This window comes from Macaca thibetana, chromosome 16 (genome assembly GCF_024542745.1).
Source record: "Macaca thibetana thibetana isolate TM-01 chromosome 16, ASM2454274v1, whole genome shotgun sequence".
Lineage (NCBI taxonomy): Eukaryota > Metazoa > Chordata > Mammalia > Primates > Cercopithecidae > Macaca > Macaca thibetana.
The window spans coordinates 59394270-59419157 of NC_065593.1; the positions used below are offsets into that span (position 1 = coordinate 59394270).

Consider the following 24888-nt stretch of genomic DNA (forward strand, 5'->3'; position numbering starts at 1 on the left):
GGTGTGAGCCACCACGCCCAGCCTATAGTGTTTGTTAATACCACTAAACAATCTCTCGCCGTTCCTCAGTAACTTCGGTGTCCCAGGCACTGTACTGTGCTTTTGTGTACCCTGTTTCCTTCAATCCACACAACAGTACCTTTTTTTTTTTTTTTTTTTTTTTGAGACTGAGTCTGGCTCTGTCGCCCAGGCTGGAGTGCAGTGGCCGGATCTCAGCTCACTGCAAGCTCCACCTCCCGGGTTTACGCCATTCTCCTGCCTCAGCCTCCGAGTAGCTCGGACCACAGGCACCCGCCACTTCGCCCGGCTAGTTTTTTGTATTTTTTTTAGTAGAGATGGGGTTTCACCGTGTTAGCCAGGATGGTCTCGATCTCCTGACCTCGTGATCCGCCCGTCTCGGCCTCCCAAAGTGCTGGGATTACAGGCTTGAGCCACCGCGCCCGGCCAAACAGTACCATTTAAACAAAAAGAAACCAAGGCTCAGCTGTAAATAACATGTTCACAATTAACTACGAAACACTCAGATCATTCCCCTCGGATAAATCACTCATCAAAGGATGTGCATCAGCGTGGACCAAAGAGTCCACCGTTGAAAGCAGGAGCTCTCCCAAGAGAGCCAGAGCCTGCGATCCAGCAGGTGGTGGCCCCCAGACCCCCCAGCACACCTGCACTGCTGCCTGTGCCCCTCCTGCCTCCTCTGCCTCTTCCTCTCTCCTCCGCCAACATCTAAGCCACAGAACTGAAGAGGCTGCCAAGAAATGCACAGCCTCGATGGAGAGGTTGTGAGAAAAATCTGTGGGGCTGGGAGTGGTGGCTCACAGCTGTACTTGCTCACACCTGCACTTTGGGAGGCCAAGATGGGTGGATCACCTGAGGTCAGGAGTTTGAGATCAGCCTCGCCAACATGGTGAGACCCCATCTCTACTAAAAATACAAAAAATTAGCTGGGTGTTGTGACGGGCGCCTGTAACCCCAGCTACTCAGGAGGCTGAGACAGGAAAATCGCTTGAATCCAGGAGGTGGAGGTTGCAGTGAGCCGAGATCACACCACTGAACTCCAGTGTGGGCAACAAGAGCGAAACTCCGTCTCAAAAAAAAAAAAAGGGCCGGGCGCAGTGCCTCATATCCATAATCCCAGCACTTTGGGAGGCCGAGGCAGGCGGATCACAAGGTCAGGAGATCAAGACCATCCTGGCTAACACAGTGAAACCCTGTCTGTACTAAAAATACAAAAAATTAGCTGGGCGTGATGGCGAGTGCCTGTAGTCTCAGCTACTCAGGAGGCTGAGTCAGGAGAATGGTGTGAACCTGGGAGGCAGAGGTTGTAGTGAGCCGAGATCATGCCACTGCACTCCAGCCTGGAGGACACAGCAAGACTCCGTCTCAAAAAAAAAAAAAAAAAAAAAAAAAACTCTCTGTGGGCAAGAGCTCCCCTTGTCCTCCAGTAAAAAATCTACTGGAAGAAAAAGCTGAAGGGGGGCAAGATTTTAAGGAAAAGGAACCTGAGTCATTTACAGCATCCGAAGTGGCGGGGTGTGGCAAAGTGAGTGGCTTTTACACCAGCACAAGGAGATACTGTACCGATGTGAACTCTGTGAGCAATGCCCATCTCCTTAAAACATGCAGGCAATGTCTGCCTGGCCTTCACATAGCCCTTGGCCAAAGGGAGATATTGCCGAAGAGTTTAGGAACGCCACACAGTGCGCCATCTGAAAACTTTCTCCAGACTTCCAGGCAACCCCAAAGGCTGATTTTACCTCCAAGAGCCTCCCGGACCCAGCGGATGAACTCCTTCCTCAGGGACAGAGCCTTCAACCCCTCGCACCGGGCCTCGCTGATGTCCTGGAGCAGCTTTTTGGCCTGGATGAGCTCCTGGTTGATTTGGTCCAGGGTTTCATGGCCAAAATTGTCAAAGTCATCAGTCTGCAAGAAAAAGCTCTACTGTGGACTGGAACTCATGAACCAGAACCCCAGAATCTGTGAGCTGCAAGCACCGACCATCGCAGCAGCCCCACCCTCCCTCAATGCCTAGACTTGCCACTGCTGTGACAACAGGCACACCGAGCTCTTACCCTTGAATTGGATGATCTAACCCCCACGGCTGTTTCTCCCTGATGAAGAGTAACTGTGATTCCTGGGAACCTGACATTCCACTTAGCATTTTATGTGGACTGTAAAATCAGTTCCTCACATAACCCCACCAGGTAACTACTGTTGCTTTTTCTGCTTTATCAGTAAAGGCCCAGAGAAGCTGCTTCCTCAAGGACATGCACTAGGGTTCAAGTGTAAATGGGTGTGAATCCAGATTTTTTTTTTTTTTTTTTTTTTGAGATGGAGTCTCACTCTGTCGTCCAGGCTGGAGTGCAATGGCACTATCTCGGCTCACTGCAACCTCTGCCTCCCCGGTTCAAGTGATTTTCCTGCCTCAGCCTCCCGTGTAGCTGAGATTACAGGCGCCTGACACCACGCCCGGCTAATTTTTGTATTTTTAGTAGAGATGGGGTTTCACCATGTTGGTCAGGCTGGTCTCAAACTCCTGACCTCAGGTGATCTGCCCACCTCAGCCTCCCAAAGTGCTGGATTACAGGCGTGAGCCACTGTGCCTGGCTGTGATTTCCAGCTTTTATGCTAAATTCTAATCGTTATCTCATTCTACCTAAAAACACAAACAGCAAAAGACTCAGCCGGGCGCAGTGGCTCACGCCTGTAATCCCAGCACTTTGGGAGGCCGAGGCGGGCGGATCATGAGGTCAGGAGATCGAGACCATCCTGGCTAACACGGTGAAACCCCGTCTCTACTAAAAAAAAAATACCAAAAAAATTAGCCTGGCGAGATGGCGGGCGCCTGTGGTCCCAGCTACTCAGGAGGCAGAGGCAGGAGAATGGCGTGAACCCAGGAGGCAGAGCTTGCAGTGAGCTGAGATCGCGCCACTGCACTCCAGCCTGGGGGACAGAGCAAGACTCTGTCTCAAAAAATAAAAAAAAATAAAAAATAAAGCAAAAGACTCACCTCTTATAAGACTCTAACAGAAACAACTGATTTACGGCTTTTGGGTGGAACTGGGAGATGCAGCTGGGCCGTTGACAAAGTGGTTTTCTTTTTGGCTTCTGTAACCTGAAGAGAGCCTATGACCCTTTACAAATGCCTGGTTATGAAAAGAGGAATGTTGCCCTTTCCTGAGTTCTTGATCTTCATACTGACCCAAGAAAACTCACTCTGGCTAAGGTAGGGAATTTATTTATAAACAAAGGTAAAAACAAAGCCCTTGGGATATTCAGGCCTCAAGTACCACACACACAGGAACCCCTGACGGAAGCTCTAAGTCATCCACCCCGCTTTTCAAAGCCACAAAGCCCAAGCTTCCTGAAGAGCCTGAGGCAGGATGCTCCTCCCAACCCCCACAGTCCCTAGCAAATAACTTACAAAATTTAGTAAAGTGTTGAGAACACTGAAGTCACCGGTCAGTCCCAAGCTCTCTTTGACCTGCAAGATGACCTTGGCTGCGTGGACGGCCTGGTGCAGGTGATGGTATTCCTTGATCTGTTCGACTCGCTCCTTGATCCAATCACGTTGGCCCTGGTGGTCCACAGTGCACATGATCTTAAGTTCTGAAGCCAGGTCCGTGTATTTATTCACAAAGTCCTTGAAGATGACATCAATCTCTGCAAGGGTGACCTCTCCTGACTTTAGATCCTGGTACAGTTTAATGAACTTTCTGTAAGAAGGCTGATACAAATAGTCGTACACCTCTTCAAGCTCAAGGATGTGCTTTTCTGATTCTTCTTCGGGCTCGCTCAGCAACTCTGCGGCTTCCTGTTCTTCCCGAGGCTCACTCAGTGGCTCTGCGGCTTTCCGCCAAAAGATCTGGAAGATGTGGCTGTCTCTGAGCAAGTGGATCTTTCCAGCCATTTCTCGGACCTGGGAGCTCAGGTGGTAATGCGTTTCCCTCTGTGAGTCTGAGGAGGTGGGCGGTCTCACCGTCACGGCTTCGTTTAATCTTTTACTGCTGAGGTCTTGTGAGTGTCTTGTTGCAAGTTCTCCAAAGTCCACTTTAGAAACCAAAAGAAAATGTCAGAAGTCAAAGCTCTAATCATGATTCCATTTGATTTCGCCTTCCTAAGACTTACTCTCCTCACTTCTCTGCGTGAACTCAAGAGCACACAGCTGCTAGGATTTCTTTCTTGGGAAGAGTTCACAGGTCTTCCCCTCCCGGCTTGGCCTTGTTAACCAATATTCATGATAAAGAAAGCATCATAACTTCTGGGTAAAGATGGCCATGTGAAAACACGCATCTATTTACTCTCTTTGCCAAACCCCACTCCGATGACAGAATATAAATTGTATTTAAAAAGTCATAAACTAGTTGGGCGCAGTGGCTGACACCTGTAATCCCAGCATGTTGGGACGCTGAGGCAGGAGGATCAGCTGAGGTCAGGAGTTCATGACCAGCCTAGCCAACATGGCGAAACCCAGTCTCTACTAAAAATACAAAAATTAGCCAGGTGTGGTGGAGTACACCTGTAATCCCAGCTACTCAGGAGGCCGAGGCAGGAGAATCACTTGAACCTGGGAGGCGGAGGTTGTAGTGAGCCGAGATTGCGCCACAGCACTCCAGCCTGGGTGACACAGTGAGACTCCGTCTCAGAAAAAAATAAAAAGTCATAAACTGACAAGGACAGGAGGAGGAATAGTGAACAGGATAACAGGAACAGAATTTTAGAAGCTGAGAACGAGCTGCACCCGTGGTAAATGACATATGAGGCCTGACAGCATGGAGTCCTGGGGCCACAGTGGGCAGTGCTGAGAGCTGAGCGTTTTATGTCACAGGATTCCCAAAAAGCAGACACACGTTGTGCAGGTCACTGCAAACTGGGAGGTGGTGATGAAATAAGGAAGACTGGGTTCAAAGTCTGTTTAAGACACGGTCCAGGCCGGGCACAGTGGCTCACGCCTGTAATCCCAGCACTTTGGGAGGCTGAGGCGGGTGGATCACTTGAGGTCAGGAGTTCGAGACCAGCCTGGCCAACATGGCAAACTCCTATCTCCACTAAAAATACAAAAAATTAGCCGGACGTGGTGGTGGATGCCTGTAATCCCAGCTACTAGGGAGGCTGAGACACAAGAATCACTTGAACCCAGGAAGCGGAGGTTGCAGTGAGCCGAGACTGTACCACTGTACTCCAGCCTGGACAACAGGGCAAGACTGTGTCTCAAAAAAGAAAAAAAAAGACGTGGTCCATCCAGCACACTGTCACCCCAATGCCCTGACACAGCAGGTGGACCCCCTCCTTCACCCCAGCAGCCAACAGATGCTTTATTTTCTAGAAAAGATAATGCAGAGGGGTGTGTGGACTGGAGGCCACAGATATATGTCAGAAAAAAGGGCATTTCTAGACACATCCCCTTTCTCAGGAAACTACCAGAAGACATGAATTATCCAAACTCAGGGGGAAGGAGGAGGGGGCGTGAAGCACAGGGGACAGAGGGAGGTGGCAGAGAACCACACTGAGAACACAGGCCATAGGAGGACTGCACGTAGGATGCCGAGGCCCGCCAGCCCGCTTCTCTCTCGACTCCCGGAAACCTGGCAGCCAGGCCCACATCCTCCAGACAGGAGACAGAAGACCTCAGGAGACAGGCCAACTTCCAGGCTGAACCACGGCACCCCACGGCAGCACCCCGCAGAGGGCCACCCCACTTTTGAGGGCTTTCTCTTAAACACAGACAAACAAGAATGTCCAGACCTAGGAGGAAAATCAAAATAAATCAACTAGTGAAAGGAACCTGGAGGAAGCAGCACATGATGCAAGGAAAAGCAAAACCTCCAAAACAAAACTGTGAATAACCCAGCAGGGAAGATACTGCACCGTGAACAAGAACAGGATAGAATTTAAAAAGGATCATTCTGAGAAAAAGAATTCCTTTACATTAAATATATATACAGGAAAGCTGACACGAAAATGTTAGCAGAAAGTTTGGTTCTGAATAAATCTCTCAAGACCAGGGCGAAAAACCGGTGGAAAACTGGAGAGAAAAATGATGACAGTTAGATGACCATCCAGGAGGTCCTGTATCCAATCAACAGGAATTCCAGCAAGAGAAGAAAAAATTAAATCATTCAAGGGAATTTCCCAGAACTCAAGGACTTTGACGTCTAGATTTGAAAGACCTACCTATTAATACCCAATAGAGGGGACTGAAAATATTTTATTTTTGGGGGATACAGTCCCACTCTGTCACCCAAGCTGGAGTGTAGTGGCATGATTTCGGCTCACTGCAGCCTTGACCTCCCAGGTTCAAATGATCCTCCTGCCTCAGCCTCCCAAATAGTTGGGACTACAGGCATGCACCACTGTGTCTGGCTAAATTTTTTTTTTTTTTTTTTTAGAGATGGGATCTTGCTGTGTTGCCCAGACTGGTCTGAAACTCCTGGGCTCAAGCAATCCTCCTGCCTTGGCCTGCCGAAGTGCTGAGATTACAGGTGGGAGCCAACAGGCCCCGCCTCCATGGAACATAGATCCAGGCCAAGACATGTTATTATTTCAGAATATGAGTAACAGAAAGAGTTCAAGAGCTTCAAGAAAGAGAAAACAGGTCACATACGAAGGATGTGTAATGGGCACCGCATTGGGCTTCTCCATACATAGCCATGCTGTGGAGGCAGTGACGGCACAGCACATTGAAACTTCAGAAGGAAAATGACTTCCAGTCTGTAATTCTAGACCTAACCAAGTGACTGACCTAGGAAGAGGACATCTTTAGGCACGCAAGGATTCGAGGGTTTAACCTCTTACACCCCCTTTGCTCAGGAAGCCAGTGAGGGTGTGCTCTGCCAACAGAGGAAGCAAGAGAGAGAGGGGGGCGGGGTCGCGGGAACCCCGTCTAACCCAGGCCAGAGGCAAAGGCTCCCTAGGAGGTAGAGGGAGACTCCACCCTACGTCTGCAGCCCAGGGTTTGCAGGTTCCTTCTCAAAGGTCAAACCAGTGATCTTCAAGGAAATTCAGACACTCGGCAGAGATTGGGATGAATTAGAAATGAATACAATGAAAACAGCATATCATTAACACGATGAAAACGGCATTTGACAGGAAATGTAATTCTGTGGAAAACAGTTTGTGCAAAACGTGGAAAATGATCACGGTTTCTTTTGTGGTTCACTTCTGATCCGTATAGGTCCTGATGATTTAACCCTAAACAATGATGCGACTCCACTGTGAGAAAACAGGAAGCAACAGGAGGTGGAAAGGTGATGTGTGCAGGGCACAGGCCAGAAATGCATGGCTCTGAGCCCTTATCTTCCGCAGCGGGTGTCAGCAGCTCATGCTGATGCCGGAAAAATCAAGGAGACATTTAAGCATGTTATTTGGAAATGTGGACATAAATACCAAAAAGAAGAATCTAAAAGAGGTGAAAGCGATCCCCCAGCAAATGCAAATTAAAAAAAAAAATTTTAAAGCATTCTCTCCAAAATAAAGGTCTGCTACTGCGATCCATTCTTACTGTGTTCTCCTCTAACCCTTTGAGAGCCCTCAACTTTGTTCACTTCTTAGGAATACCACCTTGTATTAGGTGTTTCACATTCCCACACATCTTCAGGAGACTATCAACACATCTTTTCTCTTTCTCTAGAAATAACAGTTCCTCCGTTCTCCAATTCAGTGCTTCCTCCATAGTACGTTTGTCATCCTGGGGTGAAACACTTTTTTCCTCTGGAAAACAAGAACAACAATAAAGTAACCCAGTACAGCAAACAGATGCCATTTTCCATGGCAACGCTTTGAATGTGCCCCACCTTCCCCACCACCAGGACAAGGACTAGGACAGTTTTGCGCATAGCCACTTTTTCCAGATGGCCATTATTTTATCACTTTCCTGTGATGTTCTTGAGAATTATAAACCACTCCTATCAACTTACGAGCAAGAAGAGATACTCATTATCAAGGCTAAGATGATCATCTCCTTTACAAAAATGCACACGCAAACACAAACGTATCTTCAAGCTACTTAATGCCTCAGGAGCCTGAAGTGCGTATCTCGACTTGATGCTTACTCAGTTGCCAGATGTCAAGAAACTGATTCTTGTGCTTTATAATCAGCTCCAGTTGTCCAACTAAAATCGTTCCATTTCGGAGGTCACCAGCAATTTTCGTGAACACAGAGTCAGCAGCACCCATCAACTTCTTGCCATCCTCTGTAATATTTGCTAGTATTTCCTCATTGGTTCCTGAACAGATGAACAACATAGTTAAAACAGTGTGCTGTGCTCCCCACCTCCCACCTCATTGCCAATAGCATGGGAATTCCAAATAACCTCTTGTTCTGCCCCCACTTCCTCTAACACAGGCAACAGCTAGCCAGTGTCTCCAGATACGCCAGTCCCTCCACTCCCCTCTGCTTTCCCCCACGACGGTTAGGTCTTGCCCAGATTCATCCCCTGAACAACTTCTTTGTCCATGAAGCAGACTCCCTCAATGGCCAAAATCAGCTGGGAGACACATTTCTCAGGTTAAAACCCATGTCCCCTTCAGCATATGGATGGACTGACTTCCTTTTTTTTTTTTTTTTTTTTTGACAGGGTCTCACTCTATCACCCAGGCTTGAGTGCAGTGGCACAACCATAGCCCACTGTAACCTCAATCTCTGACTTTCCTGCCTCAGCCTCCCGAGTAGCTAGGAATACAGGTGCATACCACAAAGGCTGGTAAACTTTCAAACATTTTTGTAGAGACAATGTGAGATAATTTTTTGTCTCACTTTGTCACCCAGACTGGTCTCAAACTCCTGGGCTCAAGACATCCTCCCGCCTTGGCCTCCCAAAGCATTAGGATTATACGCATGAATCCCCTCACCTGGCCTGAATATATTTTTTAAATAGAATACGCAGAATCTTCTTTAAAAAGCCCCCACCCTAGGAATATCTACAGCAGAAGAAACTGCATCGGGGATGTAGACATACCTAGCAAAGCATATCAAGATGGTCTTAGGGAGACATTTTCATAGCATATGCAAAGAGAGAAACAGCCACGTGATAACTTTATACTCTGTAATCTTCATTATCTTGTAAAATCTTGGAATTGATTTTACGACAAATTTAGAGGGCAGAATTTTTATGTATGTTTCGTTTAACCACAGAGGATTTCTCTCCCAGTAATATTAGAGCCATACAGTAGTAGGAGAAGAGGAAGCTTATCTGCACCATAACATACAAATATAGTAGCTTTATTAATCATTGCAGAAACTTGGAAGCAACCAAGATGCCTTTCATTAGGTGAACGGGTAAGCAAATTGTAGCACATCCATACAATGGAATATTATTCAGTAGTAAAAGGAAGTTAGCTCTCAAGCCATGAAAAGACATGGAGGAAACGTAAATACATATTACTAAGTGAAGGAAGCCAGTCTAAAGGCGACATCCTATAAGATTCCGACTATAGGACGTTCTGGAAAAGACTAAAGGAAATGGAGGGGGTGTGGGTGCGGGAGCACAGGGGATTTCGTAGGGCAGCGCAACTATTCTGTACGATACTGGAATGGTGGACACAGGCCATGGTTTATCCAAACCCCAGAGAATGGACAACATCAAGAATGAACACTACTGTAAACTATGGACTTTAGTTAATAACAATGTATCAATATTGGCTTGTCAGCTGTAACAAAAGCACCACGCTAATGCTGCATGTTAATACCAGGGTACTGCCTGTGTGATGGTGGGGGAGACAGATGAGAGAACTCTGTGGTTTCTGCTCAATTTTTCTTTACACATAAAAGTGCTCTAAAAATTTCTATCCAACTTATAAACAGGCTGAGCATGGTGGTGCATGCCTGGAGTAGCAGCCACTTGGGAGGCTGAGGCAGGAAGATCACTTGAGCCTGGGAGGTCGGGGCTTACAGTGAGCGGTGATGGCATCACTGCACTACATGTAACTTGGGCAACAGAGAAGACCTTGTTTTAAAAATAAATAAATTGCCGGGCACAGTGGCTCACCTCTGTAATCCCAGCTACTTGGGAGGCTGAGGCAGGAGAATCGCTTGAACCCGGGAGGCAGAGGTTGCAGTGAGCTGAGATCCAACACTGCGCTCCAGCCCAGGTGAGAGAGCGAGACTCCATTTCAAAAATAAATAAATAAACAAACAAACATACGCAAATACACAAAAATGATCTTTTTAAGAGAGTAGCTTTCACTTATGCACTCCCATATCAATTCAGTTATTTGCTCCCCACAACTTCCCGGATCCGTAGGAATCTCAGCATTGATTTTGGCTGATCCACATCTGGTGCCCTCTCACTAAAAGAGAGGAATCTAAGGTCTCACACATCAACTGGACTCTAATGTTTTTAGGATGGAATGTCTCTCTCCCTCCTTGATCACAAAACACCTGGGGCAGAGGGGGCTGGGTGGGAAATCAGACAGCCCAGTACTTCACTTTCTGTTGAGGTCATCAGTGTTGGCTTGGACATTCTACATTGATCTCCAAATAAGCAAGACATACCTGGGTCTGGATTTTAGTTTTTACTACTTATAATCTTTGAGACCTTAGGTAAGTCACAATGCATTCTCCAGTTGTTTCCTGATCTGAAAATTGGGGGCCTTAAAGGGGACTTTCAGAAGGGCTGTTTCAAGGGCACTGGGCCAGTACAGTCACTAGGGTGCAGCAAGCATTCAATGAATAGTGGCTGTTAGCATTAGTCATTATTTACAACGCAAGACACTCTGAGCCTTCCAAAGTCTCTCTGTCCAAACTGCAGCCTTTGTCTAACGTCAGCCCATCCCAATTCAGTATCATCATGTAAAATCTTCTGCCTCCCACCTTCCCCACAGTCAGACAGGCACCACCTTCACTGAGCTCATGTTCCCAGCACTCCCGCAAACATACCACACAATTTGAAGAGATGCTTGACATCTGCCCACGTGAGCAGATGTTTTAAAATGTCATCCAAGTTGTCCACGGCTTCCCCATTGTTCCTAGGCCAGGACTTAGTGATCACAGCAGACAAGAGGGTACCAAATTTCTGCAGATTATAGCAAGAGAGCCCCCGAAGGATACTGGTCTGAGACTACAAGAAAATTCATAAAAAAGGGACATTTAGAAGTTTTTCATTAGTTTGTTTTGAAATAACAAAAGCAAATTACCTACTCAATAGCATTTCAGAAACCTACTGTAACTTGTTTTATAAGGCCACAAAAAGAGCAAGATAGTGAAACACTTCACATTTCTTAGAAGAATTTCATTTCCTTGTATACTGCCTCCTTAAGTGTCCAGCACCAGAGATTTGAAGACACACACACAAACACACACCAACACCAGTCACCCTCCTTCCTTCTGGCTAACTGCCAGTTTCTATATGTTCTTTGCACTCTCATATCATGAAAAACACCAAAAGTGAATAAACCCTTAATATAGCATATATTTTATGTTTCTAAATGTAATTCTTTTAAAAAGCTGCCTACAAACAACATATACATTTTCATTCTCTTTTTAATTCTCCTCCGAGAAACAATATTTTTCTTCCTTAGGTTCAAAGTCTCTGCAAAACGTTTCAGTAATTAGTAAAAACCACAAGGTTAATTTATAATAGATACTTTCTGACATTTAAAAGGATAAAAGCTTATCCAGCCACATGTTACAGAAACTATACACCATGATCAAGTACAATTTATCTCAGAGATGAAAGGTTGATTTAACATCAAATATCAGTTAATAACAATAGGAAAATATCACGTGATCATTTCAGTAGATATGGAAAAAGCATTTGACAAAATCCAACTCTCTTCTATGATTAAAGGAAAAAAAAAAAAAAAAAAAAAACCATTCAACAAATGAGGAGCAGAAAGGAACTTCCACAAAGGGCATCTACGAAAAGCTCACGTTGACATCACACCTGGTGGCAAAAGACTCAATGCTTCTCCTAAGATCAGGAACAAGACAAGGATGTCCACTTTCACCACTTTCATTCAAAGTTGTACTGGAGGTTCTAGCCAGGGCAGTTATGCAAGAGAAAGAAATAAAAGGCATCCAGATTGGAAGACGTGGAACTCTATTCACAGATAATTATGATCTTATGTATAGAAAATTTAATTCTCTCTCACGCACACACACACACACACACACGCACGCAATTTGAGCTACCAAATGAGCTCAGCAATGTTGTAGGATACAAGACACACGGAGCACTGTGTGTCTAGACACCAGCAAGGAACAATCTGGAAATGGAATTCAGAAAACAATTCCAATTACAATAGCACCCCCCCCAAAAAAAAGTACTTAGAAATTTAACAAGTGCAAAATTTAAGCTATGAAAAATACAAAACATTGTTAAAAGAAATTGGCCAGGCATGTAATCCCAGAACTCTGGGAGGCCAAGGCGGGTGGATCACCTGAGGTCAGGAGTTTGAGACCAGCCTGACCAATATGGTGAAACCCTGCCTCTACTAAAAATCCAAAAATTAGCCGGGTGTGGTTGTGGGCACCTGTAGTCCCAGTTACTTGCGCACCCCAGCCTGGGCGACAGAGCAAGACTCTGTCTAAACAGGAAAAAAAAAAAAAAGATCTAATTGAATGAAATAAATCTGACCTAACCTTGTTAAAATGGCAATGCTGGCTGGGTACAGTGGCTCACGCCTGTAATCCCAGCACTTTGGGAGGCAGAGGCTGGTGGATCATGAGGTCAGGAGATCAAGACCATCTTGGCTAACACAGTGAAACCCCATCTCTACTAAAAATACAAAAAAAAAGTTAGCTGGGCGTGGCAGCAGGCACCTGTAGTCCCAGCTACTCAGGAGGCTGAGGCAGGAGAATGGCATGAACCCGGGAGGCAGAGCTTGCAGTGAGCCAATATCATGCCACTGCACTCCAGCCTGGGTGACAGAGTAAGACTCTGTCTCAAAAAAAAAAAAAAAAAAAAAACAGGCAATGCTCTCCAAAGTGATCTATACTTTGAATACCAGCCCTATCAGAATCCCAGCTGACCTCCTTGTCAATGGAAACTGACATACTGATTCTAAAATTCTTATGAAATTGCAAGGGACCCAAAATAGCCAAAACAATCTTGAAAAATAAGAACAAAAAAAAAAATACGAACTCACATGTCCCAATTTCAAAACTTACTAGAAAGCAATGGTAGTCCAAACGGTGTGGTACTGACACAAGGATACGAAAGCAGATCAATACATAGAATTGAAAATCTAGAAATAAATCCATACATGTATGGTCAACAGATTTTTGACAAGAGTGCCAACATCACTCAACAGGGAATGTAGAGTCCTTTCAACAAACGCTGGAACAACTGGATGTCCACATGCAAAAGAATGAAACAGAACCCTTACCTCACACCATATACACCATATACAAAAAGGAACTCAAAATGGATCAAAGGCCTAAATGTAAGAGCTAAAACTATCAAACATTTAGAGATAAATAAACACAGGAGTAAATCTTCACAACCTAGGATTTGGCAAAGGACTCTTTGACACCAACGGTACAAGCAACAAAAGAAAAAACAGATATGCCCAAATTCTTCAAAATTAAAGACTCTGTGCTTCAAAAGAAACCATCAAGAACATGAAAAAAACAACACATAGAATGGGAGAAAATACTTGCAATCAGATATCTGACAAGGGACTTGTATATAGAATACAGACTCCCAACTCTATAATAAAAAGACAACCCAATTAAAAAATGAGCAAAAGAGGTGAGGTGCAGTGGCTCATGCCTTCAATCCCAACACTTTGGGAGGCCAAGGAGGGAGGATCATGTGAGCCCAGGAGTTCAAGACCAGCCTGGGCAACATCTCAAGACCCTGTCTCTACAAAAAAAAGAGAGTCTCGCTGTGTCGCCCAGGCTGGAGTGCAGTGGCACAATCTCAGCTCACTGCAACCTCTGCCTCATAGGTTCAAGCGATTCTCTGGCCTCAGCCTCCCAAGCAGCTGGGACTACAGGCACATGCCACCACGCCCGGCTAATTTTTTGTATTTTTAGTAGAGACCGGGTTTCCCTGTGTTAGCCAGGATGGTCTCGATCTCCTGACCTCGTGATCCACCTGCCTCAGTCTCCCAAAGTGCTGGGATTACAGGTGTGAGACACCGCGCCTGGCCCACAAATTTTTTTTTTAATTAGCTGAATATGATGGCACATGCCTGTAGTCCCAGCTACTTGGGAGGCTGAAGTAGGAGGACCACTTCAGCCCAGGAGGTTAAGGCTGCAATGAACCACGATTGTGCCATTGCATTCCAGCCTGGGTGACACAGCAAGACCTTTCCTCCAAAAAAAAAAAAAAAAAAAAAAATTGGGGATGGGGGCAAAAGATCTCAATAAACATTTCTCCAAAGAAGATACAAACAAATCCAATAAGCATATGAAAAGATGCTTGATATCATTAGTTATCAGAGAAATGCAGTTAAAAACCACAATGAGGCTGGGCATGGTGGCTCACACCTGTAATTCCAGCACTTTGGGAGGCCAAGGCAGGCAGATCACGAGGTCAAGAGATCGAGACCATCCTGGCCCACATGGTGAAACCCCGTGTCTACCAAAAATACAAAAATTATCTGGGCATGGTGGTGCACGTCTGTAATCCCAGCTACTCGGGAAGCTGAGGCAGGAGAATTGCTTGAACCCAGGAGGTGGAGGGGTTGCAGGGAGCCAAGATCACGGCACTGCATTCCAGTCTGGGTAACAGAGCAAGACTCCATCTCAAAAAATAAAAAAAAACCACAAGGAGATACCACTTCGTACCCACTAGGATGGCTAGAATCAAAAAGTTAGATAATACATGTTGGTGAGGATATGGAGAACCCGGAAGCCTCCTATGCTGCTGGAGGGATTGAAAATGGTCCAGCTGCTGTGGGACTCGGCCCGACAGTTCTTTAAACAATTAAACATGGAGTTATCATATGATTTAGCAATTCCACATCGAGGTATACACCCAGGAGAAATGAAGACATATATCCACACATAAACATGTACACTAACATTTGTATCAACAGATTTATAATAGCCAAAGAAGCAACCTAGATGGCCATCAATGGACAAGTGGATAAACAGGGAATAGTATTTGGCCATGGAAAGAAACGAAATACAGGTTGAGCATTCCTAATCCCAAAATCCAAAATACTCTAAAATCCAAACTTTTTGAGTATAATGATGCCACAAATGAAAAATTCAACATACAAATACTTAACACAAACTTTGTTTCATGCACAAAATTGTTTAAAATACTGTATAAAATTACCTTCAGACTATGTGCATAAGATGTACATGAAACAAGTGAATTTTGTGGTTAGACTCTGGGTCCCATCCGGAAGACATCTCATTATGTAAATACAAATATTCCAAAATTTGAAAACATCTGAAATCTAAAACAGTTCTGGTCTCAAGCATTTTGGGCAAGGAATACTTAACATATACTGACACATGCTACAATATGGATGGACTTTTGTTGTTGTTGCTTTTTGAGACAGGGTCTTGCTCTGTCCCCCAGGTTGAAGTGCAAGTGTGATCATGGCTCACTGCTGCCTTAACCTTCTGGGCCTAAGGGAGCCTCCCACCTCAGCCTCCGAAGTAGCTGGGACCATAGGTGAGCCCTGCCATGCCTGGCTAATTGTTTTTGTTGTTTAGTTTTTATAGAGACAGGGTCTTACTCTGTCACCCAGGCTTGTCTTGAACTCCTGGGCTCCCAAAGTGCTGTGATTACAGGTGTGAGCAACCATGTCCAGCCTGTATGGACTTTTAAAACATTATGCTCAGCCAGGTGCGGTGGCTCACACCTGTAATCCCAGCACTTTGGGAGGCCACGGCGGGTAGATCACCTGAGGTCGGGAGTTCGAGACCAGCCTGACCAACGTGGAGAAACCCTGTCTCTTCTAAAAATACAAAATTAGCCAAGTGTGGTGGCACATTGTTCTTTAAACAATTAAAAGACTCTTTAAACAAAAAGAAGCTGTAATTCCAGCTACTTGGGAGGCTGAGGCAGGAGAATCACTTGAACCCGGGAGGCAGAGGTTGCAGTGAGCCAAGATCGCACCATTGCATTCCAGCCTGAGCAAAAAGAGTGAAACTCTGTCTCAAAAAAGAACCAGGCCGGGCGCGGTGGCTCAAGCCTGTATCCCCAGCACTTTGGGAGGCCGAGACGGGTAGATCACGAGGTCAGGAGATTGAGACCATCCTGGCGAACACGGTGAAACCCCGTCTCTACTAAAAAGTACAAAGAAACTAGCTGGGCGAGGTGGTGGGCGCCTGTAGTCCCAGCTACTCGGGAGGCTGAGGCAGGAGAATGGCGTAAACCCAGGAGGCGGAGCTTGCAGTGAGCTGAGATCAGGCCACTGCACTCCAGCCTACGCGACAGAGCAAGACTCTGTCTCAAAAAAAAAAAAAAAAACAAAAAAAAAACCAGCAACAAAAACCATTATGCTCAGTGAAATAAGCCATACCCAAAAGGCCACATACATGATTCCATTCATATTACAGTCCAGAACAGAGAAAGCCACAGACGCCATTGTTTATGCTCAGCAATTGTTTATGGCTGCAGAAGGGAGTGGGTGGCTGGAGGGGAGGAGGAAGATGATGGCTAAAGGGGACAGGGTTTCTTTTTGAAGTGATGAAAATGCTCTGTCGTTGACTGTGGTGATGACTGTACATATCCGTGACTACCCCAAAACCTGCTGAACTGGAACTTTTCACGGATGAACCGTATGGCATATGAACGATTTCTCAACCGTGTTAACAAAAAAGGGAAAGGAAAACCTTATCAAAGGTATCACTCACTTAAAAAATTAGAACCCCTTGGTCCCCGGAATTCGATGACCTCAATGTTTCCGGACTGTCCCTGCGGAAGCAAGGCTGTGCTTGCGCGGGGGGTTAAGTGTCCAGTTAGGAAATGTGAGCAGGGAGAGCCGTGGCCAGCAGGGAGCTTCTTCGTGTGGCATTGCCTGGGAGACTTCCTGGGAGACAGGGGGGCACAATCTCTTCCCCTTTGCAGAAAACAGCTAAATAAATTGATACCATTTTCCATTTCACATATTTTGCTTCCACAAATGTTCTGTCAACCTTTGGAGTCTTTTCCCACATACCTACTGAGCAAGTGTTAACAATCAAGCAAACCAGCAGGCACACGGTAACGGGGCCATCTGAGGAGCGGCCTGCAAGCCCGTTTGACTTGTGCCACACGCGCACGGCCGTGATTCCGTACAGAACACCTGCAGGATGGCGTGAGCAGCAGGGACCGTGCAGCACACCGAGGAACCCGGAGAGAACCGGACTTCAGCGCCATTGCCCTGGGCGAGGGAGGAGGGTGCCCACTTCCCAATCTCTCAGTTGGCAAAGGAGCTGAGACCCAGCAGGTGCTTCATAGCCCTTAGCTGGGTCATGGCAGAACACAGCTGTGAGCCCGAATCCGTTTCCCTGAGAGGAGAGGTTATTCACCTGGCAGGCTGAGCTCACGGCTTCAATGATGCATTTCTCGAAGGTCTTGGCCACACTGTCCTCTAAGCCTTCGCTGTCCCAGTGACTACTGCAGTAGGCAGTGATCTGGGAGAGGGGCTTCTCCTGCAAAAATCGAAGGGGGGTTTCAGAGCTTTTGGATGCAGCGCTCCAGTATTCTATGGGATCAAAGTGCTTTCATCATCTTTACTTTCCCACTGTTATACCGTTTCCCCCAATTTTAAGCTTCTCCCCACCCATGCAAAGCATGTCCTTCCTGCCCCCCACCAGTGGACCAAAGGCTAAAATTTAAAAAAGAGTCTCTTTTCCCAGTCTGCAGAAAAAGCACCTGGCTTGCAAAAACAGGTAAGTTATGAGAAATAGGTCATTTTTCCTGGTTTCTGTTTTCCCTCCAAAGATCCATTTAATAGTTTCATATAGGCTGGGCACGGTGGCTCACGCCTGTAATCCCAGCACTTTGGGAGGCCGAGGTGGGTGGATCACGAGGTCAGGAGATCGAGACCATCCTGGCTAACATGGTGAAACCCCATCTCTACAAAAAATACAAAAAATTAGCCGGGCGTAGTGGCGGGCGCCTGTAGTCCCAGCTACTCGGGAGACTGAGGCAGGAGAATGGTGTGAACCTGGGAGGCGGAGCTTGCAGTGGGCCGAGATCCCGTCATTGCACTCCAGCCTGGGCGACAGAGCGTGACTCCGTCTCAAATAAATAAATACCAAAAAAAAAGTTACATATAAAACTCTCGTATCACATAAAAGCTAATTTTCCTTGAGCCTCAGGCCTTAATTCAGCATGAGGGGCATGTCTGCGTGTTCTCCACTTGTGTTTCATGAGGCTCCTGTCACCAACAGGCCACTCAGACTTGCTGCCTGTGGGCAGGCTTGGCCCCTCCTATGCTCGGGGCCCCATTGAGGGAGGCAGGAGGCAGATAAATCCTATGCAGACAGGGGGCGGGTCCCTGGCAAAACCCCACCTTTGAATCGAAAAGCCTGAAACCCATGGCCCAAAGTGAGAACCTCTCGGCCTGTGTGCGTGCTCTCTCCCCATTGGTTCTTGCAGAGAAATGTCTTTTTACCAATAGAATGTTGCTTTTTCCAAAACTACCTATGGCCCACCCTGCCCCCTATCTTGTGCCTATAAAGACCCCAGACTTGGTAGCGAGAGAGAAGTAGCTTGACTGGAGACAGTGACTTGACTTCAGCAGGATGGCTGGACTTCGGAGGAGAGACGGTTTAACTTTGGAAAGACGTCCTGACTTCAGGAAAGAGCCAGCCAGAGGTAGCTGGACCAGAGGAAGATTCCCCACCTGACCCATCCCCTCTCCAGCTCCCCTCTCCACGGAGAGTCATTTCCATTGCTTAATAAAATTCTTTGCCTTCACCATCCTCCAAGTGTCCAGGTGACCTCATTCTTCTTGGATGCTGGACGAGAGCTCAGGGCCCACTGAGTATGGGTACCTAAAAGAGGCTCTCACATTGGCCCTTTGCCCTTGATGGCAGAGGGCAGCCACCCTAGGCAACACGACAAGGGGCCCACTGAGCTGATAACACACCACCGTCCATAGACGGCAGAGCTAAGAGAGCACCTGCCCTCTGGAGCTTCGGGGGTTGCAGGCACCTCAACCTGGGCACTGCTGCAGGGCCCGCACAGAGCTTGCGCTTGCCAGCTCCCAAAGCAGCTGGCCAGATGCCACACTTGCCCACGTGCTCCCTCCCACAAGGGGTTGAGCACAGCGGGCCAAGTAAACACAGCATCCCCATCGCAAGTCCAACAAAGGGGTCAGGAAAAATCTTGCACCCCCGTGATGGTGAGATCCTGGGCCCTTGTTCCCTCTCTGTCCTCTCAGTAAGACTCCAAAGCGCTCTTCTGGGGACAGACTGTAAGGGCTGGATCAGAAACAGAAACACAGAGCTGTGATTCGCCCCGTCCCTGCCCACGAGAGGCACCGCTGAGATCTCTTGGCTGTCGCTAATGGTCTGGGGTTCTCCAGCTTGCCTTCACGCCCTGGAAAAGAATGTCCCCCAACTTCTCCTACCTGTTTGAGCCTCCATTCCATGTCTTCCAGCAACGACTCCTTCCAGCCATGCTCCACGGGGAAGTGGATTTCCACCAGCCGCCTCCAGACCTGCAAAACCCAAACACAGGTCACACCCACGCTCACGACTAAACGCCACAGCACGCTCCCATGAAGGGAGAAAGGCAGCATTACGGCAATACAGAGAGCGCGGGACTACGCGAACGCCAGGGCTCTCCTCAACCTTCGTCAACAGTGAGCCGTGCTAGTGGCAGGTCACAGCAGCCCAGGATGGCTTTCTAGAATCCGAGACCCAACCACGGGCCACTACTGGTCTTCCTACTGCACAACTGGCTTTTTATTCTGAAAGGATTTATCTCTAACATTATACTTTGAAAATTTTTGAACTTTCAAAAAGGTCACAAGAATAGCACACCACCACCCACATTCATTCAACTCCAGACCTGAGCTGTTCGCGTTTCACACAGCTGCTTTCACTTTTCCTCTCCCCTCCTTGTTCTCTCTTCGGACTCTCCGCATAAATTAGCATTTTCTCTCCCAAACCGTTAGAAAGCAAGTTGCAGGCATCATGGCGTCTTGCCACTACATACCTGGGCAGGGTCTCACAAGACTCTAGCCCTTCTCTGCACAACTCTAGTGCAGGTTTCCCACTCAGGACGTGCAACGTGGAGAGGAGGACGCTGCCCCCAGGAAGTGGTCTCCACCCCAGTTCCTCTCGTGCTCCAGCTCCTGTCCTGACTGGATCCTAGATCCTCCTGGGACACATACTGTACTTCCTTATCACATCTCTTTTCTGCATTTACTTATCACATCTCTTTTCTAGAAGAGTTCCCTGGTCATTTTTTTTTCTTTTTTCTTTTAACAGGTTGACAGTTTTGAAAAGATCAGGCCAACTGTTTTGTAGACTGTCTTTTGACCTGATTTGTCTCGTAATTTCCCCATGATTTGTTTCAGATTAAAATATTTTTGGCAGGGACACTATGAGGTTGAACCACATGAAAATGCACTGTAAAAAAATACTTTAAGAGATAGGGTCTCGCTCCGTCACCTGGGTTGGAGTGCAGTGGTGCAGTCATAGCTCACTGCAACCCTGACCTCCCGGGTTCAAGCCATCCTTCCACCTAGGCTTCCTAAAGAGCTGGGGTTACAGGCATCAGCCACCGTGCCCAGCCAAAAATGAAAATGAACTTTTCTCAGGTCAGGCATGTTCGAATATCCGTCACCTCCACCACCACCATTATCTCCATAATCTCCACCACCGTCACCTCCACCACCACCACCACAATCACCACCGTCACCACCATCACCTCCACCACCATCACCACCACCACCACAATCACCACCATCACCTCCACCACCATCACCATCACCTCCACCACCACCATCACCTCCACCACCACCACCATCACCACCATCATCACCATCACCATCACCTCCACCACCACCATCACCTCCACCACCACCACCATCACCACCATCATCACCATCACCTCCACCACCACCACCATCACCACCATCATCACCATCACCTCCACCACCATCACCTCCACCACCACTGCCTCCATTACCACCATCATCACCATCACCTCCCCTTCACCATCTCCATGACCATCATCACCACCATCACCTTCACCATCATCACCTCTATCATCACCATCACCACAGGGACGGTGCCCAGCCAGCGGACACCAGGCAGTGCAGCAGCACTTTGCACCTGGCATCTGTCTGCCTCAGAGTCACCCCGCCGGGTAGACCGGAGCAACTCCATTTTGTAGATGAAGAACCAAGGCTCAGGTGAAGGCCAACTGCCCCTGGCCAGCAGCCTATACCCCATGATTTGAGGCCACAAGGAATCACGATCACTCACATCCCTACCCAGAAGCCTTTGGCCAAACGCTTACCTCAATTTCCTTGTGGTATGTGAAGGAGACACCTGAATATACGAGCATGTTATTTGTAAAAACTTCTCGGAGCCACCTTTTCGTAGCAGTAAGGGTCCCTTGGAAGACTGTTTGGACTGAATTATTTCCAGTTTCATCTCCCTGTCCTGCAGAATCCTGTTGTCACACAAGAGGGAGAGTCAGTCATCCTCAGCTGTGGACTCAGGTTCCCGGCGAGACGCTGCCCCCACTCCTCTGCTCCCTGCTGGCACAGGCCGCTCAAGGAGTGGCTACGATGGAGGGACCACAGACCTTGGCAGAAGCCCATATTCCCAGAGCACCTCCATTCCCCAGGGTTTTCTGGGTTCACCCTGAACGTGGGTGATACGGGAGAAAAGAGGGAGGGAGGAAATGGCATCTGGGTGTTCCCCTGAAAGCCCAGGCAGCCTGGGTCCTGCCAACGAGCAGGTTCCCAGGATGTGACTAGGACACTGAGGGGGAAAAGCACACCCCAGAGAGGGTCCTTGCAGACTCCCAGGCCTGCTCCTTAGACACAGGAGACAGCCAGGCTCCTGACCCAGAGGTAAACCTGGGTCCCCTTCCCACTGTGCTCCCAACACGCCCTCCCACTACCTCCACGCCAGACCCACCAGACCCGAGGGCAAACCTCTCTTCCCCTGGGCTCGAAGCCTCCTGTAATGCCTCCCTTCTCTCCCCTGCCTTCTTCTTCCTCCCTCACCTTCCTCCTCCCTCCCTCCCCCGCCTCCTCGTCCTCCCCAGAAGCACATTTCCCAGGAAGCTCCTCCCTCCCTCCCCCGCCTCCTCGTCCTCCCCAGAAGCACATTTCCCAGGAAGCATACAGATCAGGGGTCGGGGCCCCCTCCTGGGAGAAGCCCCATAGTCCTGGACTAACGCATGGTCTTTTTCTCTTTCTTCTTTTGAGACAGAGCCTTGCTCTGTCACCCAGGCTGGAGCACAGCGGCGCAATCTCAGCTCACTGCAACCTCCACCTCCTGGGTCCAAGTGATTCTCCTGCTTCAGCCTCCCAAGTAGCTGGGATTACAAGTGCATGCCACCACACCTGGCTAATTTTTGTATTTTTTAGTAGAGACGGGGTTTCACCACGTTGGCCAGGCTGATATCGAACGCCTGACCTCTGGTTATCCACCTGCTTTGGCCTTCCAAAGTGCTGGGATTACAGGTGTGAGCTACCACACCCGGCCAAGCGTGTGATCTTTTTTTTAAGCACAACCCTGCACATTGTGCAAGTATATCAGGAGTCACAGAACCTGGATGCGCTCAGGCACTCACTGGAAGCACCGAGAGGCCCACGCCTTGAGGCAGCAGAGATGTGCTGGGCAAGTGGACAGGGCTGCTGCTGGACGGGGCTGCCCGAGAGTGGGAGAGAGGAAGAGCCCACAGCAGGCAGGGAACACAGCGTCACTAGCCCTGGGAAGGGCCAAGACAGGAAGATACAGGCAGGAGCTTTCAAAGCATGAAAGAGGGGCCAGGATGCAGGTGCTGCCATGAAAGAGAAAGAGAGAGCCTGCAGAGGGGGCTGGGTGCGGGGATGACTACAGCACAGCACGCAGGGGGAGGGGGCTGGCAGAAAACAAAACAGGCACTGCTGAGGGTTCCCCCAATGGCACAGCTCCTTCCAGAACAATCCCCCAATGGCACAGCTCCTTCCAGAACACTCCCCCAATGGCACAGCTCCTTCCAGAACAATCCCCCAATGGCACAGCTCCTTCCAGAACACTCCCCCAATGGCACAGCTCCTTCTAGAACAATCCAGCAGCACAGGGCTGGGCAGCGATGGCCAGTAACAACAAACTTAACGATTGCTCAATCCAGAGCCTGACATGGGCACCTTGTTCTCCCAAGTGTCTGTCAACCCTGGAGCCTTCACAGCAGCACTCACCCAAAAGTTTCTTCGGCGCGCATCATGTATTTTTGCTTTGTTTAATTTTAGTATTTGCAAAGGTTTTTTTGTTTGTTTGCTTTTATGGCACAGGTAGAGAGTATTTTGTCCATAATATGGATTCAACTTATCTGAGATACCAGCCAACATTCAAGACAGTTATTTCTGTAGAAAATATACCCTAAGTAACTGACAAATTCCTTAAACACAGTTTCTGTGGAAGTTGGCAGCTGCCAGTGGCGGTTTAAATAGCAGCCACTCCGGAGAACGTGATCATCTCACCAATAATATTTATTCTTAAACTGTGTCTATGGTACTTTAACACAAGAAAACTGAAAGGAAGGAAGTTAAAATATACACTTAATTGTTTTCTCTCACTAACATCACAGTTCTAACTTGAAGTAAGATTTAAAAAAAATGATCGGCCGGGTGCGGTGGCTCACGCCTGTAATCCCAGCACTTTGGGAGGCTGAGGCAGGCAGATCACCTGAGGTCAGGAGTTCGAGGCCAGCCTGACCAACATGGAGAAATCCCGTCTCGACTAAAAATACAGAATTAGCCGGGTATAGTGGCACATGCCTGTAATCCCAGCTACTTGGGAGGCTGAGGCAGGAGAATCGCTTGAACCCGGGAGGCAGAGGTTGTAGTGAGCCAAGATCACGCCATTGCACTACAGCCTGGGCAACAAGAGCAAAACTCCGTCTCAAAAAGAGAAAAAAAAAAAAAAAAAAGATTGTGCCGGGTGCAGTGGCTCAGGTCTGCAATCCCAGTATTTTGGGAGGCCAAGGCAGGCGGATCACGTGAGGTCAGGCGTTCAAGACCAGCCTGGCCAACATGGTGAAAGCCCATCTCTACTAAAAATACAAAAATTAGCTGGGTGTGGTGGTGGGTGCCTGTAGTCCCAGCCACTTGGGAGGCGGAGGCAGGAGAATCACTTGAACCCAGGAGACGGAGACTGCAGTGAGCCAAGATCATGCCATTGCACTCCCGCCTGGGCAACAAGAGCGAAACTCCATCTCAAAAAAACAAACAAACACAAACAAATGACCAGTCTAAACATTAAATCTGACATCGCTTTCGAACTGAAGCTCATGAACTCAAACGGGTGAAAGCTGCAGAGACGAGAAAGAAGGAATTGCTGATGCTGCGACCACACAGAGCCCAGAGACATGACTCTGATCCCTGAGACCACACAGACCGAGCTCAGAGACCTACGGCTGAGTGGGGAAAGTCGGAGGCAGAAGGGTCAAAGCTGGAAGACAGGGGAAACTGATCCACGGGAGGTCACAACAGTGGCTTTCTTCGGGAGGGAGGAGCTGGGTCGTTCTGCTGTTGGACCTGGGACGCGGCATGCAGCGGGGGACAGATGTGTGACGCTATGGCCTTTGTCACCATATTCAAGCTACAATGTAAAGAAGGTGGGAAAGACCATGTTTGGACATGTATTTTTTGGGAGGAAAATGGTCCGCATAGTTGTCTGCAAACAACAGAATCAAGAAAAAAGAAAAGACATCTTCTCCCCGAGGCATTGCCTGGTCTCCAGCCCCGACGCCAGCTCTCTGGTTTCCCCATGGCCAGCTGGTGGCCACACTTAACTCCCTGCCTCCCTCCCATGAG

General features: G+C 47.9%; 2 protein-coding genes across 6 annotated transcripts in view; one reads left to right on the top strand and one right to left on the bottom strand.

The window, feature by feature from the left end:
* The window catches only part of RNF213 (ring finger protein 213), a 322271-nt gene that overhangs the window by 245833 nt on the left and 51550 nt on the right, over positions 1–24888 (bottom strand). For all 5 annotated transcript variants that reach the window (XM_050763979.1, XM_050763977.1, XM_050763978.1 and 2 more), the window contains 8 exons: positions 21372–21527; positions 19471–19560; positions 17420–17542; positions 10877–11057; positions 8052–8225; positions 7561–7710; positions 3425–4050; positions 1758–1923 (listed from right to left, as the gene is read on the bottom strand). In XM_050763979.1, coding sequence (XP_050619936.1) covers positions 1758–1923; positions 3425–4050; positions 7561–7710; positions 8052–8225; positions 10877–11057; positions 17420–17542; positions 19471–19560; positions 21372–21527 — 1666 coding nt within the window. The remainder of the gene's footprint in view (positions 1–1757; positions 1924–3424; positions 4051–7560; positions 7711–8051; positions 8226–10876; positions 11058–17419; positions 17543–19470; positions 19561–21371; positions 21528–24888) is intronic.
* Positions 1–24888, top strand: part of EIF4A3 (eukaryotic translation initiation factor 4A3) — a 321735-nt gene that overhangs the window by 102379 nt on the left and 194468 nt on the right. The window lies entirely within an intron of this gene.